The 20,661-nt window shown below is 41.9% G+C and overlaps 1 protein-coding gene across 1 annotated transcript in view; it reads right to left on the bottom strand.

Moving 5' to 3' along the window:
* The window catches only part of PTPRQ (protein tyrosine phosphatase receptor type Q), a 1,452,710-nt gene extending 1,433,930 nt beyond the window's left edge, over window positions 1–18,780 (bottom strand). Inside the window, exons 1-3 of the mRNA XM_086919596.1 lie at window positions 18,529–18,780; window positions 16,918–17,156; window positions 13,541–13,675 (exon numbers count right to left, since the gene is read on the bottom strand). Of these exons, the coding sequence (XP_086775722.1) occupies window positions 13,541–13,675; window positions 16,918–16,965 (183 nt within the window). The 5' untranslated portion in view covers window positions 16,966–17,156; window positions 18,529–18,780. The remainder of the gene's footprint in view (window positions 1–13,540; window positions 13,676–16,917; window positions 17,157–18,528) is intronic.
* Window positions 18,781–20,661: the final 1,881 nt, after the last annotated feature.

Below are 20,661 nucleotides of genomic sequence, written 5' to 3'. Positions count from 1 at the left end.
GGGTGTTAAGATAGTAAATGGATAGGGTAGTAGGCTCGGGGGGAGCAGGGGGATTGGGAGAAGGGCTAAGGGGTGGAGGGGAAGAGCATGGCGAGAACGAGAGAGAAAGGGAAGGGCACGAAGCCGTCAATCCCAGTCTGTCGATGTGCTCAGTCACAGGGTCATCCAAAGACCACGGGCCTTGGAGGTTATAGAGTTGCGCAGAGGAGTATTGTGCAATCTGGGCATGGTGGAAGGGCCCTTGGCCCGGCCGGTCGCGGACGGGCGCAGACGGGTGCAGACGGGCTTGCCTTAGGCGCGCTCGTCTGCTGCGCGTCCGAAAGAAGCACATGATTTATAGAGGGTAGAGTGGTGGCGAGAGGGCGTGGCCTCTGAAAAGGGGCGAGGCCTCGGGGCTCTCCGGAATGGCGGCAAGAGGTGGTTTCGGTGCTGAAGCCGCGGCAGCGTTAAATCCGCTGTGCGGGAACTCGAGGCAAAGTGGTGAGTTTTAAAATGCAAGTTATGCAAGTGACAGTCAAATTAGTTCAAAAAGATCAAGTCGCGCTCCCGGCTTCCGCCTCAGGAGGTTAGTGCAATCTGATGTGGCGCTTGTAATCAGCGACTATTTATATGCGGCGGCGGGGGGCGAGGCCTCTGAAAAGGGGCGTGGCCTCATATCTCGCCAGAATGGGGGCAAGAGGTGGTTTCGGTGCCGAAGCCGTGGCAGCGTTAAATCCGCTGTGCGGGAACTCGAGGCAATGTGGTGAGTTTTAAAATACAAGTTATGCAAGTGACAGTCAAATTAGTTAAAAAAGATCAAGTCGCGCTCCCGGCTTCCGCCTCAGGAGGTTAGTGCAATCTGATGTGGCGCTTGTAATCAGCGTCTATTTATATGCGACAGCGGGGGCGGGGCCTCTGAAAAGGGGCGTGGCCTCGGGGCTCGCCGGAATGGCGGCAAGAGGTGGTTTCGGTGCTGAAGCCGCGGCAGCGTTAAATCTGCTGTGCGGGAACTCGAGGCAAAGTGGTGAGTTTTAAAATACAAGTTATGCAAGTGACAGTCAATTTAGTTAAAAAAGATCAAGTCGCGCTCCCGGCTTCCGCCTCAGGAGGTTAGTGCAATCTGATGTGGCACTTGTAATCAGCGTCTATTTATATGCGGCGGCGGGGGCGTGGCCTCTGAAAAGGGGCGATGCCTCGGGGCTCGCCGGAATGGCGGCAAGAGGTGGTTTCGGTGCTGAAGCCGCAGCAGCGTTAAATCCGCTGTGCGGGAACTCGAGGCAAAGTGGTGAGTTTTAAAATACAAGTTATGCAAGTGACAGTCAAATTAGTTAAAAAAGATCAAGTCGCGCTCCCGGCTTCCGCCTCAGGAGGTTAGTGCAATCTGATGTGGCGCTTGTAATCAGCGTCTATTTATATGCGGCTGCGGGGGTGTGGCCTCTGAAAAGGGGCGTGGCCCCGGGGCTCGCCGGAATGGCGGCAAGAGGTGGTTTCGGTGCTGAAGCCGCGGCAGCGTTAAATTCGCTGTGCAGGAACTTGAGGCAAAGTGGTGAGTTTTAAAATACAAGTTATGCATGTGACAGTCAAATTAGTTTAAAAAGATCACGTCGCGCTCCCGGCTTATGCCTCAGGAGGTTAGTGCAATCTGCTCAGCGATGGTTCCAATGAAACTCTCAACTGTGTGGTGAGGTTTTGCAGTGCTTTGCATTGCTCCGGTTCTGATTAAGCTTTCATCTGTGCGCCAAGACTTTGTGGTGCTTTGCATTGCTCAGTAATGTTTCTGATTAAGTTCTTAGCTGTGCCGCAAGACTTTGCAGAGCTTCACACCAGATTTGAAAGACCCTTCAATAAGGCAAGTAGGAGTTCTCTCTGATGTCAGCCATGAGTCCAGGACCTGGGAAAGCAGTTCTTGCAATCCGGAACTCAGTCCAGCAGAGGACACCAGCACTCACAAAGGGCCAGTTACACGTCCAGGCAGGTCCACTGCAGATCAGCTGGGCAGTTGCAGGGAAGCCTAAGGAGTGTGTTGTATCCCTGGAGGTCAGACAGGAGGTCAGCCAACTGACCCTTGGAAACACTCAGGCAGAATAGGATGAAGGAAGATGGTCCAGTCTTCCTTCTCAGAGAGCAGGGCAGGCCTCTCCAGCAAGGCAGTCCTCTGGGGAACAAGGTAGTCCTTCTTCTGTAGTGTCCATAAGTCCAGTGTGGGGGGAATCCTTCTTCCCTTCCCCTGTCAAAGCTTCAAGTAGTCAGGGGTTACAAAAGGCTTGTGTCAGGTGCCTTGCATGTGTACTGAAAGCAACTCTGTGAAATGTGAGTGGAGCAGGGACAGCTGTGCCCCAACCATCCTGGCAAGGATGCCGACACATAGTCCCCCTTTGTCCCACATAGTCCCCCTTTGTCCCACTGTCAGGGAGGAATATACAAAGGCCAACTGCCAAGCTATTCACAGTCATGTGACCTAGGACACAGGAAGTAGAGACCAAATATTTAGGAGAAAAAAATACCAACTTTCTCAAAGTGGCATTTTCAGAATCGTGACTTAAAATATGGCTTTACAATTAAAGAGGACTTTAAAAATATTGCAATTCTTCCGAGTATAAATATAATTTTCCTATCTGCTCCCAAACTTAGGTTATCACTTATTAAGTTTGTTAAGGTAACCCAATGTTATCCTATGGGGGATATAGACTTTGCAATAGTGAAAAACTACCTTAGGAGTTTAACAGTGCAAGGACATGTAAAACCTAAACTCATAGATCCTACTTATTAAATACAATGCACCCTTTCGTTCCAGCCTTTAGGGCTTACATTAGGGTGACATATAAATTAAAAAGCTTTAGGCCTGACAAAAGGTTTATTTTGCGAGGTTGATTTGGAAGTATTAAAACAGCACTACAGGCTACAATGGCAGGCCAGAGATGTGTTTTAAAGTGCTTCTTAAATGAGTGGCACAATGAGTGCTGCAGGCCCACTGGTTGCATTTAATTTAGAGGCTGTGGGTACATGTAGTACCATATAGTAGAGACTTATAAGAAAATTAAATATGCCAATCAAGTGTCAGCCAACAGTGCCATGTTTTAAGGAGAGAGCACAAACAATTTAGCACTGGTTATTAGTGGTAAAGTGCACAGACTCATATTGCTAACAAAAATAAAATTCTGAAACCAGGCGGGGTGAAGTCAAAACGTTTGGGGGTGACCCTGTAGTGAGGGCCAGGTCCAACAGATGTCATTAATGATTGTCATCAATTATATGTCACCAGTGATATTATTGATGATGCAATTTATTGTGTCATCTCTAACAATATGTATGACATTTTAAGCAGGGTATTGGATAAGTTATGCTTGTGCAACTTACCTTAACTTGGAAATCCTAATGTCTATATTTAGGTTTTGGATCACAGCCATAATGTATTTTCATCTGAAGTTTGCTGGAAGGTTGTTATTGTTGATTTATAATGCTGTTTATTTATGCTATGCCAATAAAAATAAATGCGTCCTTAAAATGTTAGTAGAAGCAATTCTACTAATAAAATTGTATTTGCGTATTTATCTCAACAATGGACAGTACAAATTGAGATGTACTGCCATTAAACAATACATCTATTGTGAGAAACAATGTCTTACTGGCTGACAAATGTCATGTTAACGTCACTTAACAAAAGAACAATGACGATTTTTGATATTTTATTTCACAGCATGGATTAAGCCTCTTGTGTTTTTGTTACATTTGCTTTTTCTAACCATTGTAGGGTGTGAGGAGGAGCCATAACTAATAAGAGGTGAAGCCCTGATGCTCCTACTCTCCCTCAACAATGGTATTGAGTAGCATCTCACTAATATTACTCGATATGCCAAATCTCTCCCACTCCAAGGAATAGCACAAGACTTAAAGCTGTATGCAGTTGCTTCTGAAGGTTATGGTTGAAACAACAGAACTTTGTGTGTTCTCTGTCCATCTAACGAGGGGAATGTGCGCATGGTACCACCCATCACCATCCTTCCAACACCTTTGATACTGCTGATGTCATTTGAGATGTCATCAGTGATGGTTTTAGAGACGTTTTTGAGATATCATCAGTAATGACATCTTGGTTATTATTGGTGCTATCATATATGAGGTCAAAACCACCACAATGCAAGTACATACCCGTAGCAGCCAGTGGTGGGAGTGCTGCCGGGCGGTGACGTGGGGCGGGGGAGGGACAGGGTGAGGGGTAGTAAACTATGGAATATAGCCAAATGCAGGTAAGTAAACATACAAAAAATAAAACGAATTTCGCTGCATGCACTGCATCGCCAAATTTGAAGCAGTTCGCGCAACGAACCTCATTTTATTTATTTATATGTTTACTTACCTGCATTTGGCCGTATTCCATAGTTTACTACCCACCACCCTGCCCGTACCCTGCCCTGCCCCACGTCACCGCCCGGCAGCACTCCCACCACCGACCGCTACTGGTACATACTACAAACAACAGAGTTTGTTCACACTGAACCTAATACATTACTGGGGAGCATGTAACATTACTGTGGATCAGCAAATACTGGGGTGGATCTGAGTTTTTGTTCAACATATTAAATGCTTACTGGCACTGGACAGTCCATCTGAAACCAAAAGGCTCACACAAGTTATAGGAAGGATTTTCAGGTTTCTTTCTACATTATGTCATTGTGCAGGTAGGTGGATTTTCTATCTTTACATCAGTTAAGACCTGCATATATTTGAAAATCCATGTTCAAATATTCTGTAGTAACTACAAAAACACAAGAAACTTTGAATCTCTTGTAGTGTAGCTAGTACTGGACAGGTTTTAAATGTTTTAATTTTAGTGTGGTCAATGGCTATACCATCTGTTGATATATGTGTCCAAAATATTTGACAGTACGTTGGAAAAATGTACAGTTATCCAAGGATAACATTCATCTTCATACTTTAAATGTGTCTAGTACTGTCTGTACTCCAGTTGTTCCTCAAGAGTCATGCCAAAGAATACGCTATAATAAAGATACAGGCGTACTTCCAAAAACCGTATATTGCCAACAGTCTTATCCATCAAGCAATTGAATGTGACTTAGGCTCCTGATATACCTTGTAACATATGAATGTCTTCATAAAGACAAATAAAAAATTAAATCACACTTTTCTTTATCTTAGGGCCCCTTAGGAATTTGATGGCAACTGGTACAATTTCCATCTGATGTTCAAACAGGACCATCGACTTTCTGTTAAACACTCAAGTTAGTCATGAAGTCCTCAAGTTGCTCTACTGTTATGCAGTTTAGTTTACTGTAAATAATGCACACTTTCACAATATTCTTCTTCTTCCTGCACATAACATTTAGAGAATCTCATGGTCTTCTGAAGTCTTTTATGGCTCTATCTGGCAAAGGTCCATCCACTCATATGGCTATCTGCTATACTGTTTTACTCCATAGGCCAGGTCAGTGGTCCACTCATATGGCACAAAGACATCAGCTCTTTATGTCAATATATTCATTGGCTTCTCCTCCCCTGTTCAGACAATATTGAATTTCCAAAGTCAAACAGTTCAGGATCTAAGTCATGAAAATGTCTACCCCATGGGCAAGTTGATGGAGATTAGATGAAATTAAGCTATCTTGGTTCCTTCAGTCATAGTGATGTTATTGTTGGTTTTGTTAGTTTTAAGAACATTAATTGTCCGTCATATTTTTTTCCTGGGAGGAAACAATGTATGTTTTAGCAGTAAACTACCTGGTGATGTTTCTCCTCTAAGTTACTCCATCACTAATGATTTGCACTGGTCTTATTAAGAAATGAACGCTGTTTCCAATATCATCATTCTGTTCTTCAGTGACATCTTCAAAATATACATACTTCAGATAATAACCCTTCCAAGAGCACCTTTAGGCACTTATATATTTTCAGCGATTTCCTTGATTTTGCCTACTGCACAGTGGATATTTATATGACTTATTGTCTTAATTAGGCGCAGTCATTTCTCTGAAGAATTTAGCTAAGGTTCCAAACACATTAAAATGTGTTTCTGGTACACTGCAGTTTCACAGGGCATGTTCGCTGGTCTTTTTATGAGAGCAAGAGTATACAGATCTGTTTGCAAGCACTCACAAAGAACATCTCCCGAACTCTCTTGAGACAGCCCCTCTAATAATTCCAAAGGTAAATAATTCAAGTATTTCTTGTAATATGCTTCACAGGTGAGAGTGAGCTGGCTCCCACTCTCCAGTAGACCCAGTTGCCCCTCACTCCATGCATGCACATCCATCTTTTGTTCAACTGATCCACCTGACATATCTTACATTCAGTGGCTCAACCATGCTACGTTGATATGGTTAACACCACTCATATTCCTCCTGTCAGAGACCAATCCATTGTCTTCAGGAGAAGAGTCATTAACAGCCTGCCAAGGATGTGTGCTCAGTTTATTGCGCAAAAGTTTGAGCCAAGTGAGCTCTAAATTAGTTTACTGTCAGACAGCATGAAGTACAATTTTCTAAAGTTAATTCTTGCTAACGTTTTAAAAATCTGATTTCACCATCGAATTAGATTTTGAAAAAAGTGGAAAATAACTTGACCATTCTGGAATTTTCTCAAGCAAAGAAAGGACAAAGTGCTTGTATTTATAACTAGGCCTGTAAATGGAAAATCTACCTTTTCCTGTACAGTGATAAAAAAAATGTTTTAATACTGGAAGGCATGCTTTTTGCAGTATCCAGGATGCTCCATTTTTATGTAGTAGGCCCCCTGCTCTTTTAGCTTTGAAGGCATGTCTCAGAGGAGACTTAGTTAATATATAAAGTGGGATTTTCAAAGTAAGAAATGCAATTTTTAATAGCATATGACACTGCAATACTTCCAACCTGCTCCCCAACTAGAGCACAATGGTGCTTTCCGAAGCTATATTTTTTGTCATCTGTGTGGATGGTATAAAGACACACTGAAGCTCACATATCACATTTAACTTCCACACCACTGGTGTATTTTCTGCACCTTCTTACATGGCCTTACAGTAAAGTTAAATAAGCCAACAATGCACAGTGCATTTTATGAGAAATTCGCATATTATGTGTCACTGGTGCCACAGCACACAGAGTTCAAAAGACAACAAAATCAGATGGGAAAAGCAGAGAGACCAAGGCACATTTAAGATCACACAAGGTGATTTTGTTTTAGAAAACCCAAACACCTCTGGATTTAGCTTTGTCTCTCTCACAAACATGTCAAATTTCAATTGTCATTCCTAGTTTAAAGTAAATTATTCATGCTAAACTGCTGGGTGTCACAAGATCCATCTCAGTAGTAGTTCAACTGCAATTCATCTTTCCCTTCCTCTCTGTAATAGCAATGGCAAAGGACCGCTTTCCAAATAATGGTTAACCTGGACGCTGTTAGTACCTGATAACTAGCATTCATGAACAGTAAATACAAAGTTTAACAAGTGTATATAAACTATAAATAAATCTTTATATCCTATAATAGTGCAACAACAGTTCTAATTAATGAGAACATTGTGCGAGATGGGCATAATCATTTTGAAATTAAAAACCAACATGTAGCCTAAGGGGTCAGCAAATCTTATGAACATTTAAATTATTAACACATAATCAAAGTTAACAATCAGAGGTTAAAAACATTACATTTATTGCAACATAACTATAAATAATGTTGTTGCTAAAATGTCTGAAACTCAATAAATATCCAGTTACATATTATTTCCTAAAGACACTACGGCTTGATACAATTATAAATGCACACTAGAAGGGCTTTTCCATCTCCACTACAAGGATCTGTAACATCCTCTCCACCGCCATCATAGCTGCTCCTACCATCCGAATTCAGAAAAAAATTAAGGGTCCTTATTTAAAATAACACTAACTGCCCAACAAATTTGGAGTCTGCATTAGTACTATCTATTAAAAAAGCCTAAATCATAGGTAAGGGCCTGCGCCCCCCCTCACCACTCCAATGCTCTCTAGTTAGGGTTGCACTGCACAAATACCTACCTACGAACCTCTCTGACACTGTAATTTAGTTTTCCACTTCATGAACCTTTTGTGTGTGCTTCTGAAATTTGACAACGTTTGGTGCAGGCATCACTGAGCCCCTGATCATACCTGTGTCTACTTCTTGAGGGTATTTCCGGATATCAGATTGTGCTGCGAGTGTGAGGGTTTTTTCATTTATACAAACACAGCGTCCAGTTCTGTCTAAGTTTTAAATACATTTTCAGTTGCAGTGCTCACATAGAAATAGGATCACCAATTCTTCCGTTACAACCGCCAGTCGACTACAAGTAATGACAGCACGGCTGTGTGCAGCTCTAAAAATGTATTTAAGTTTTCTAAAAATGCATCTAAGATACAACTAAAGAAATCAAAACTTTCCATTCAAATGTAGGTGCATATTTACAAGCCGCTGTCGCCACCACAACATCACTTTTCTCGACGTTGTGGAGGCGATAGGGGCTTCCCCTTATTCACAAGGCAGCGTTAAGCCACTTAATTTAGCTCAAAGTTGCCTTGTGAATAAGGTACCCTTTCAACCTATACTTAGCGTGAAAATAGTGGGCAATGTGTGTTGTTGTGGGCGTTCCATCGCAGCACCCATTAATTTTGACACTGGCCCATATTTACAAGGGTGGGGTAAATATGGGGCGTGCCAAAATTAAGACTAAGGAAAACTGACACAACAATGAGAAATTTTTATTTTCTCTTAGTTTTTGCTATTTCCATGTGTGCTGCGTTGTGCAGCACACATGGAAACAGCTAAACGCTATTGATTGTTTATATGCAGGAAAGGTGTCCTTTAACAATCATTGAAAATAAAAATTATGTTTTGCAACTTCTATATGTGCTGGATTAAGCAGCACACATAGAAGTTTCAAAACGCCATTTCAGATAGTTTATGTGCAGGAAGAGACACCTTCCTGCACATAAACAATCAATCCCCTCAACGCAGGCACCCTTGCACCATGGTGCAAGAGTACCTGCGTTGGTGCTAGGCAGCTAAATTAGTGCCAGCGCAGAGAGAAAAGCAAGGTTGCACTGTATTCTTGTGAATAAGGTACAGCCCAGCATCTCAGAAGTGGCGGAGTGCGGCATTAAGCCAAAGAGGCTAACCCAGCGTTCCGCCACTTCCTTGTAGAGATATGCCCCGTAGAGCTTTCAGAGTGACTGTATTTACGTTTACGTGTAATTAGCTTTTGAACTTCCCAGCTCTTGTTATCAGCTGTGCAATCTTTAGAGCCCACTCAGCTGAAAATGAACTCGCACTTGCAGTAAATGTTACAGGGCCACAGATTCTTCATTGAAACCTTCAGGCATATTTACAAGACCCTTTTTTGATGCTCCAGTTGTGTAGCCTCAGTTCACATATTTACAAGGTGGTGCTAAGCCGCAACGTGGCCTAACCTCACCTTGTAAATATGACCTTTGCGCTCAGTCCTCTGTGGCAAAGGGCGTGCAATGGGTGTTGCAGTGGGTGTTTCACAACACCCATTGCTTTTTTACGCTGCCTCATATTTACATGGCTGAGGCAGTGCCAAAAACGAATGCCAGGGAAAACCTGGTCTTAGTATGATGCTACGAGGAGAAATTATTAATTTCTCCTCTTACTTTGCTCTTTCCTTGTGTGTTGCAGCACACATAGAAGGAGTAAATCACCTTTAATGGTTGCTTATGTGTAAGAAGGCGTCCCTTCCTGCACATAAGCAAATTGCCCCTGCAGCGCAGGAACCCATACTACATGGCAGTAGGGTGCCTGCGCTGGCGCTAGGCAGCTTTTTTAACACCGGCACTAGGTGAAACACAGGGGCGTGCCATATTCACAAGTGTGCCGTATTCTTGTAAATATGGCGCATGTTTGAGTTTTAAGAATGTCAAAGTGCAGCATTGCCAAATCTAGAGTAACATAGCGCTCCGGCATATGTTAGTAAATATACCTCCTTATCTCTCAGCCTGTCCGGAAATGAAGGTCTCCTTTAACTGGGTGCACCCTTTATTGTAGTCATCCTGCTGATGACTTACAGTCTCCCCATCATATTCAGCTGACAGGATTCCCTTGACAATTTACTTCACAGCAATCGTATGCTGGAACTGATAATGCACCACAGTGACCACTCAAACCCTTCACCAATGTAAACTAATACTATTACTACTCCCACTTTCATAGGGAAACACTGAGAAGCCACTTGCCTTGTGAAAGAAATGAGAATTGGTGCAGTATCCAAAACAATGAAAATATATTTTCGTTCAACCAGTCAGACACATTTTTAAAATATATATTTGAACAGTTTCACAGGTATTTTATGAAATAGCATTTCATAAATGCATAAAATGAACCAGTGCCCTATGATTACAAATACAACTGTAATAAATGTAAATACATAGGAAATTATAGATTTCATAGTGTTTAATTGTCATGGTATTACGGAAACTTCACATTGGAGGATTGGGAAAAAAGCTGTTTCAGTCATTCCTTTTAGGTTTACCTCAAAAACTATTGAACAGATGACCAAGCCAAAAAGAGGACATTCTGAGTTACAATTTACATCTACATCATTAAGGGTGGCAATCGTTTTATTACTGCCACATAGTTCTGTAAAATTGGTAAATTTCAGTTTTCATGACGTCACCCAGATTTCTCTATTTCATCCAAATGCATGAAGCATAGTTAACAACATTCTGGCTGATCTCCACGGGTACACAGTATTTCCTGCATCCTTTTTAGGTCTCGGCTAGGCAGTGCATGCGATGTCTCGTCAAGAGATACTGTATACAGTATTGTGGGGGAAGCTCCACCCACTTGCTGCCCATGCTTTTGATTGGGTCAAATCTGAAAGGCTGCATTTTGATTGGTTGCCGGCGTATTAGTCCCGCCTCCTTACTGCCATGATGTCATGTTTATCCTTCCATGGCTATCAGCCCCTTTACTTCAGCAACTCTTTTGTTCCCCTGCCTCCCCATGTTCCCTCCGGCAGTCTGTGACTTCTCTTGCCACCACCACCACCCCACCCACTCCCGTTCCTGCCTTCTTCGTTGCCCACATTTTGATTTACAATGCAATAGGACTCGCGTAAATACGAGTTGCCTGCATTCGCACTTTCTTTTGCCTGACCTGTTCAGGCACATGCGCACCAAAAGTCTTCCTCTGTAGGCAGAAGAGCACTGCCTAAGTACGGGTTCCTTGCACTTTCATTTTTGAATAGTTAGTTGGCAGAATTTTTTTTTTATTGTTGCTTTCTGCTCAATGTTTCTTGCCATCCGCTGCTTTACTGCACAACGCAAGCCTACATCGGAGCTCCGGACCCGCCCGTAGCATTCCAATATGGTGGCGAGACAAGCCATAATCGGAAACTACTCCTACGATTGTTTGTGCCACACGAAATGAAAGCCGAAATTGTTCTGTAAGCGCCACTGTTGAGAAGACGTGAAGCTGTGGTGTGCTTGAGAACGGAGATCGCCAGTGAAAAGAGCAATCATGTAAGAACGGAAGAGGGATCGGGGAATGGGGGACGTGTGGTAAAGGGACGCATCGCTGGTTTAATCTTCTGTTTCATAGGGGCATAGAAATTAGCAGTTTTGGCGATGTCAGGACAAAGGAGCGGCGAGTAATGCTCTGCGTCTCACAGACCGCCAAAAGGCACAGCGTGTTAACAGCATTGGAAAAACATATTTGTTAACTCACGCCCTTCTCCGGGGACCCTTTTCGTCTTTCGCATCAGTGTATGCCTGTGTGCCGTGAGAGAGGGTAGGCTATATTTATTTATATGAGCGCAACAGATAGGCTATGCATTGGTTGGTAGAACTTTTTTTTTTATTGTTGCTTTCTGCTCAATATTGCTTTCCATCCGCTGCTTTACTGCACAATGCAAGCCTACTTCGGAGCCGCCCGTAGCACAAAACGCGCCTGGTATCGCACTTCCCCGGGGCACGCATGGCCGAACCCAGCCCAGGCTGCTGGCCACACCCGCGGGGACTTCATCCCGCCACTGTGACTTCTTCCCTGAGCCGCACTTGGTTGAGGAACATATCTTAGCTGAGGTGTTCGGCCGCGGACCGGTGGAGTATCTGTGGGGCCTGCAGAGCTGTACCTGAGACTGCTGGCTGTTAGTGCAGTGCAGTGCGGCGCCGAAGAGATGATCATAGGCTTGCCTGACTGAAGCCCGAGTCAGATGCGACTCTCTGCTGTGAAGCCGGGGCCTACCCAGCTTCCCGTTGTGTGCGGCGTTTTGCCCCAGGCGGCCGCGGTGGGCTTCCAACAGGGACCGCCGCTCCCGCAGTTGTAATTATGAGCCCAGGGGACACATCTTTTATCATGCACCATTAACTGTTCCAACTGGAGGGAGCCAGACGATATGCTGAACGAACCCGAGTAACTGCATCCCATTCACTACTATTGAGGCCGTGGAGGCGTAGTGGACCGGCCTGCTGCTCCAACGCTGATTGCCTGATTTGACTCAAAGAGATGACCGGGTGCATTACAGAAGAGCACCGCCGCTGCCTCAACCATTGTGAGGTTGCGTGGGCCTGTCACAGTGAGTACCCATTTGGCCATGCGTGTGTGTGCACTGGTCTGTAGGCCCCCACTGGCAGGCATGTCTGTGCACTACTATCACTGCTGTTTTACCAGCACTACTATTATTACTCTCTTGCTAACTTTTATCACTGCTCTCCTGGTAACTTAACTGCAATTACTACTCTATTGATCATGCTGTAACTGCTTTACTACTAAAACTGCTGCATTACTATTCTGCTACTTCTAAAGTCATTGCTAACCTGCTAACTTCATCTGATACTAAACGCAGTATATTCATATATTTATAATAAAAACTACACCACTAAACTCATTAATATGCCAAGACCAATTGGCATTGCCAATGCTTGTTCTTCAGGTTACTACTCATTCCTGCTTTTAATATTTTGCAAACACGTCATTATGTACCACAATTATGCATTTAGGGTAATTAATATTTATACAACCGCATTAGTTGCTACATTTATAACTGATTTAATAATATAATGAAGTGTATTGTCTGAAAAGCAACACATTGCAAACTACTTTCTACCATTCCATGCCCATACAACCCCATTCTCTGCTTAACATATACATTTTAAACTTACAGTAAGCTCTTGGCCCTATGGACTTCAATTAGGAGTAACCAACGGTAGTTATTATGCACTTTGCTACTCCAGGTACTACGCTTGCTACTACTGGTCTCACGGATCATGAAAGTAACTTGATAAAAAAGTAAACACTGCTCCACAATCTTTCTGTAACTTTCCAGTCCTTGCCCTTTCACTTACTGCTGAGCAGTAAATAGGATTCTTTTAAGGGCATAGGGTGGTTTCAGGGTCAATCTATTGATGTCATTGATGGTCAAAGGGTTTGCAAGTTTAGTAGCTTAACGCCCATTCTTTGCACCACCAATTACATTCGCATCTTGGATCCACTAAAAGGAATATTATAAGTGTGAACCATTCTCCTGGGTAAAATAATTTACTTTAAACAGATAATAAACCATATGTGCTTCTTATTTCAATTTGATTAACCAGATTACCTTTTGAGGGGCACCGCTGAGAATTTTGTAAGTTACCAAATATTCAGTTTTTTCCCTTGTCGGAAAATGATCCCACTCTGCAAAAACTGCTGTCGTCTGTTTTTTCATCTTATCACAGTCTAAACTATTTTTGACCTGAAAAAAGAATGCATCATTTTAAAAAATGGGATGAAAATCACTCAATAGAAAACGCATTGGTTTGTCAAGATTAATATAGTGCTTCTTTACATTTTACAAAGCATGTTTTGTTACTCATGCCCATGTATCGAAAACAATGTAGCACATCTACATGGAATAGTATACAGATCAATGAGTCACTGGAATTTTAGCAAAGTAAGTACAGTCCAAGCATGTACGATTTTCTTACTGTCATTTGAGATTTTTTCTGTAGTTAGAAAGTTCTTTGGGAAAATCTGCTTTGTTGTCAAAGCAAATGTAGAGCTAAAGAAAATATATTTAAACTGCTCAGTGGTTTGAATAAACTCCGAGGAAATGCGTAAAGCCTTTACAAAATGTGGAAGAACATTGACTATATTCAACATGCCAACACACATTAAGTTCCATGAGCAACTTTTTCAAGGATAATATAGTGCATTATTGTGGTATACCTCGGAACTGGATCAACTCTCCCTTAAAGCTAACTTAGAGAGAGGAATGAATGGCCAGATCTCAGTGGAGTCAATTTAAATTCAAATATATTTACAAATGGGAAGGTATGGCCACCTAAATCATTAATAACAAGTCATTCCAGAGAAATTATATTGATCAATATTTTTTTAAGGAATATAATCAGGAGTGTCCGGCCAAGCAGGTAATTTCGGGCTCTGGATAAAGGACTGTACACTATGCCGATTTTGCCAAAATTGCTATATTAAGTGGGTGCAACATTAAACACATAGGAACATATTCACAAAAGCCATTTTTGAGTATGCAAAGTTGTACTATTTTATGCACTCCAAAGCGCAGTTCAGAAAGCTCCACCTAGAGATCTGTGACTCTCTTTTCTGGATGGAGGTCTCCGCACAACTAGGCATACGATTTAGTAGAAAATGTAGGAGGGACATGGGGTAGTGGATAGAAATCGGGAATACTTACTCCTAAATGGGTGAGGTAAAGAGAAAGTGTAGGGGTGGTTAGGGATGGGTGTACTCTTACAAATGCACACCCACATTAGAGAATGACAATTACAATTTTCAAAATACACATTTAAATGCACTAAAGTAGTATTGCTTGACAAAAGAGGTTTAAATGTACTTCCGTCAAGCCTCAGTTAAGCACCACACAAGGCCAACCACCGGCCCCGCAACACACTGCTATACAAATTAATGGAAGTAGGCAATTACACTAACACACAGAGAAACATGCAAAACATATAAAATTAAATAAATATATTAAATAACACGTTATTTAAATCATTCTTTCACTTTTAAAATTAATATTCATTAATGTATGCTTTTTTACACATAATAACATATATTGTGAATGATAATTTTTAAAAAATGGATCACAAAAAACGACACGTAGCATGCAACCAAGAGTGCATAATGATACTGTAAGGAGTTAGGGAAAGAAAATTAGAATTTAGTTAAACTAAAATATATATATATTTATATATTTGTTTTGTTTTTGTTAAAATGTAATGTGTTACATTTTAGTGGTAGTGTGTTGCCCGTGTACTGCTGTAATTCTAGGTGAAGAGGAGTTAGGGAAATATGTTTTCATATTTTTTAATTTAAAAAGAAATCTTTACTTAAAATAATTGTCTTAAAATCCTTAGAATTTTTATTGGAAGATCTCACCTCTGTAGAACATATCTCCACAAACAGCCAAAAAGTTGATAATAGTAACATTTTTTTTGTACTTCAGCCATAGTGTCTCCTTCCCCTCGCTTGAGGAGGGTGGAGACGCAATCTACATGTAGGCATAGATATCCCCACGGAAATGGTGAATTCCATCCATGAAGAGATTTACACCTAGGTGTAGGTGCAGATCTACGCTTGCAGAGATCTAAACATATCAATGTACCTTTGTGCATTGGTGCCAGTGTTTCCAAGTGTAGTGTAATGAAGCAGGGAGGACAGAGCATGATAGCAGGGGCAGTGTTTTAAAATTGCTTTTCATTTGCGGAGAAGATAATATGAGTGAATATTTGATGTACTGTGTACTCATTTTGCCATTAACTGAAAAAAATCTCAATATTTAACTGTAGTCATTCACATTTAGAGCTGCAGCTTGTGAACTCACACCGATTCCAGGGCCATTGAAGTAAAATTGCACTTCTCAAGCTGGAGATGCGAAAGTAACTAAGGCCTACCAGTTCTAGCCAAAAGATACATTCCCTTTTTGGAGGCTTCAGACTTAAACATTGATAATAGAATCTGTAAAAGCCTGAAGCCAGGTCTACTACTCAGAGAGAGACATTCCCTGTGCTGGTGCGGTCTACAGTGCAAGGTTCTCAGTGCTCATTGATGTTGTGGTCAGCCAGAGTCAGTGAGTTACAGTGACTATGGTCGGCCACTGCACCTCTTCACCTACGTTTGAAAGGGGATCGATGAGGGAAGTGTGGTGACCTCAGATTAAGGGTATCCCCAGGGGGAAAGACAATTGCACGTGGCCTTTTTGTGCATATTATATGCAGCAATTGTGCAGTGGTAGATTTTGCATTTCTCAATAAGTGGGCTGGTGGCTGTGCACAGTCCAATATTGAAGCACACAACTGAATATGGGGGATGCAAATAGTAAACAGTTTGAGAATAGATACCAAGTAAGATTATTTCGTTTTGTCAAATCTACAGTCAGTGACATGCGGGTTTAGGATAAGATTGCTGACCTTTATCCATGCTTGCTACAGCAATGGTTCCTGTAGATGACTGATTTGAGTAAGGCTGTGGTAGACAAGCAGAGAGCTAGGGCCCAGGAGTAACAGTTGACAGATCTAGAAGGGAGCCCTGATACCTTACTCCATATACACTTAAACTGTCAAGGACTGGGAACTGTGAAGGGCTTTCAAGTTTACTACTTGATTGAGTGAGAAAGCCTGTGTCCTCCCAGTAGCCACAGTCCCACATTGCACTAAATACATAGGTGAACGTTGTCAAGTATATCCTTAAGAGAATCCTAGTTAGGCGAAAAAGCCACAAAGGGCACAAAAACACCTCCTTCTTCTTAATAGTGGCAGTTCTTAATTGCAGATGATGAATGGTACAAAAATTGACAAAGAGCCTAGTGTCTGAACTAATTTCTATGTGTGGGGCTTCATTTGAACTTCTTTTTACTGTACTGATTTCCAAGTGTGTTTCAAGATTGTATTTTTAAAGAATGCATTTTTTGTTCATGTTTCCACTCCAGCCTAAAACCTTAACCGTGGTACATCTTACCTGAGAGGCACTTGCGATCGCAAAGATAATGATGATGGCTTTTTCCATGGGGATGCGAGGAGGCACTTCTATGCTGCCACTTTCCTGTGTGCTTCTTTATCACAATGGGACATGGAAAAGGATCAGTTGATTCCCCCTTTGCAGTAAACACGCATATTATTGCTTTAATTGAAGTTGCATCAGGATGAAATCCATCGAAGTGCTGTTCTGTAAAAAGCATTGAAGCTGGATGAATGGAGCTAGAGAAGACATTAAAATATGCAAGTAGTATATGTCTTTTACGCAAGTATAGTCGCAGTCACTACAAGCATGCGATTCTGTGGCTTCAGCATCTGGTGTATAATTATGGATTTCTGTACCTGCCACATAACCCACCATATGCTGCATAATTTGAACATTTCACTCAAAATGTGTTCCTAGCTGAAATATTAATTACCAAAAAATGCCACACATGGTGCGGTTCAATAGCAAACGCATTCCATAAGTTAACTGATCACTTTCCAGTTGCTGATTGCTGTATACAAGTGTTAAACTCGCATAATTTGCTTTTCTTTAACTTATCAACCCTGCTGCATAATTTGTTCCTTCGCTCATGCATCATTTCAATGGCCCTGAGTATGGGACAGTGACGTTATTCTGGAGTGGTGCATTGTAGCACAGTGTATTTCTAGTATAAAGAAAAGCGAATCACTCACGCCCACTAAAAGCGCCACCAGGTTTGGGCTCGGGTTGCATTATTTGAACTGATGCAGGTCAATTTTGCATGGTTATTTGCACTGACTGCCATTTCAAATGACATTTACACTGGCATACCAAGGCAAGTACAATTTTTTGCACGATTGCAAATTACATTCTTTAGTGACTGGTCAGTGAAAATGGGGGGGTAGGAAATAGCGTGGTGCAATGAATGTAATCGGGCCCCGTGGTGTGTTATTCCTTCTCAGTCTAATGACCTGATTAACCAAATGTGAGCTTTCAGTGTAAATACTCGTAAAAGGCACAATAAAAGAATGCAGCTATGATCGCTCACACCCACACAAACGAGCGCGCAAAGAACACAGCTCACCTACATAGAAGAAAAAAAAAAGAACAGTCACTATGCCGAAGGATGATTGCCCGACACACAGGCAGATGTTTACAGCACTTTCTGTTTTTTCGAAGCAGCTAGGCACCGCGACTGTCACCACTTAGTAGCACTAGGATAGCTTTCTTTCAAACACCAAAGGCAGCAAAGAAACAACGTTTCTGAGCTTTCTTTAACCCCACAGCAACCCGATAATTAGCAGACTTCACCGTAGCGCCTAAAATCACATCCATCTCCTAAAGCACCGCTGCACATAGTGTCGAGTGTGGCTACTTCTGAAAACGTGTTTACTTGGCCAGTAATTCGCACTGCTCAAAGAACGGGACGCTGGGGTAGTTAAGCGACAACTCTTGCAAATAAGGCAACTTCCTTTAAAATGACTCTTGTAAACGAATCTTTTCGAACACCACGTGGATGCGCATCCCTAGCGGTTCGCATGTAAACTTTAAACCACGTCCTGGTTATCTCCCGGGATCCCCGGATGTCAGAGGACAGCAGCAGAAGGGTCCGGTTGAGAGAAGACCTACCTGGAGAGGTTCTACCGTATCTGTCCGGCAGGGAGGTCCAGCCCTGTCCAGCAGCACGTGCTGCTCGTCGGCTAGGACTCGTGCCACGTTTTCGCGGGCTCCTCACAAAGCGAACTCAAAGAGATGGCATTGGCTTGTTTGACGACGTTTCTCTCCCCGACCAATTACACTGTCACCGTTTGCCCCTATTTCTTTGTAGTTCTGTCTCCCTTTCCTCCCAGGCTGCCCACTCCTCTATGCCCAATTTGTTCTGGCCAGTCCTCCCCTTTTGCCTTTGTTGGACTTAGAAGATGTCGCCATGGGAACGGGGGATGGCAGCAGTCTCTCCTCAACTAAATTCCAAGCTGTGAGTGGGAGGCATTGCACACTTGACATGTGGAGTGAGGATACATTAAAAAAAAACACGAAGAGCATTTCATACTGTGAGTTCAGGCTTGTTCACTCATCTGGAAAGAAAAAACAAAGCAATGAGAAAATGCAGATAAGTCATCAGAGTTTGAAGGGAAAACACAGAAACGCCAGGGAAAGACAGGCGGTTCAGGCCTATCTGAAAGTACTTTCAGAGTTGGGGAGGGGCGTTCGTGAAGGACCAGGAGCATCACAAAACAAGAACACCTGAGCTAAGAGCAGAAACAAAGAAAAAAAACTTCACAATAGTTCTGAATTGACGTTGTCAAGATTAATTACACATGCTTACAAAGGCGCATCTACACGATAATCTCAGATACGTCTCCTTAAAAGGTAACTTTACAGTTAAAAGATGTTCGACAATCACAGACAACCTGCTCATTTGGGAACTTCAGTGTGATGGAATCTGCTACTTTAAAAGTAATTAGGTAAAGTGTGGCTAACATGAAATAAATTTAATATAATGGGGAAATGGGGAATACGTGCACGAACATATAGATATAGATAGGTTTGTGTATATATATATATATATATATATATATATATATATATATATATATATATATATATATATATATATACATATATGTATATATATATATATATATATATATATATTTACATGTTTATTTTTTTCACTGAAAAAAACATAGGTTTTAAAGACGTTATAGTTAGAAATTACCATTTAAAAAAACCTTAGAAATTCACACAAAAAAACATAGGTTGCATGAGCGTTACAGTTAGTTGAACATTTGACTCATAAAACCATAGAAATCCACCTGTTATAATTAGTTGAGCTAACTATAACTCGTGCGCCCGCAATGCACTGCTGATGATGTCACTATTACATCACTCATGACATGGTCAGTGGCATCACTGATGACATCATCCAGTGAATGTGTGTTACTGTAAAGGTTAAATATGTTTTATATATATATACACCAAGGTGTATTGAAGAATGAATGCAATTACAAGTGCCTAAAGGAATTATTTCGTATGTGCGTGACTGACTGTATAAGTGAGTAATTGAACGTGTCTTACTGAATGCATGGGTTAGTGACTAAACTGTGTAAAAGTCTGTATTAGTCTCTCCATTGGTGTGTAAGCAACTGAATGGGTTGCTGAATAGCTACATGAGTGTCTATATAGGTCACTTGATTTGTTGTCTGTGTATCTGTATGGGTCCCTGAGTGTCTGTGTGGGTGGGTGCGTGGGGGAGTGTATGAGTCTGTGCATAGATGACTGAGTGGGTGATTCAGTGGTTGTATGGATTAAAAAGTACATCTTGGAAAGACTGTATGGGTGAGTGAGTGGGTGTGTATGGGTGTGTTGGTGAGTGAATGAATGTCTCAGTGGTATATCTGTGACTAACTACATATGTTTTAAGGCACTATATGTGAGTGTTGGAATATGTAAATGAGTATACGTGAGACTAAGTTATTTGAAGGGTGTGTGTATAAATAAGTCTGTGTTTCTATCAGTGATATATAAGACAGTAAATATTTATACCCCAAAATCCTTTGTTCTCTGAGGGGAGAGGGGCCTGTGTCCAGTCCAAACCAGTTCGGAAGCACTCTGTTTACCTGACTTCCCCTTCCCTTTCACAGTGCAGGGCAGAAACATCAGACGCCCCACAGGAGGTGGAGCCAGCATTGTGGAAGGCATGTACAGTCCTGGAGCACTTTGTTGACAGGACTCCTTCTCTTCTTTCAGTGTGCAGGGCAG

This window comes from Lissotriton vulgaris, chromosome 1_1 (assembly GCF_964263255.1).
Source record: "Lissotriton vulgaris chromosome 1_1, aLisVul1.2, whole genome shotgun sequence".
NCBI lineage: Eukaryota > Metazoa > Chordata > Amphibia > Caudata > Salamandridae > Lissotriton > Lissotriton vulgaris.
The sequence above is the reverse complement of the archived record's forward strand: the minus strand, read 5'-3'. Positions and strand labels throughout refer to the sequence as shown.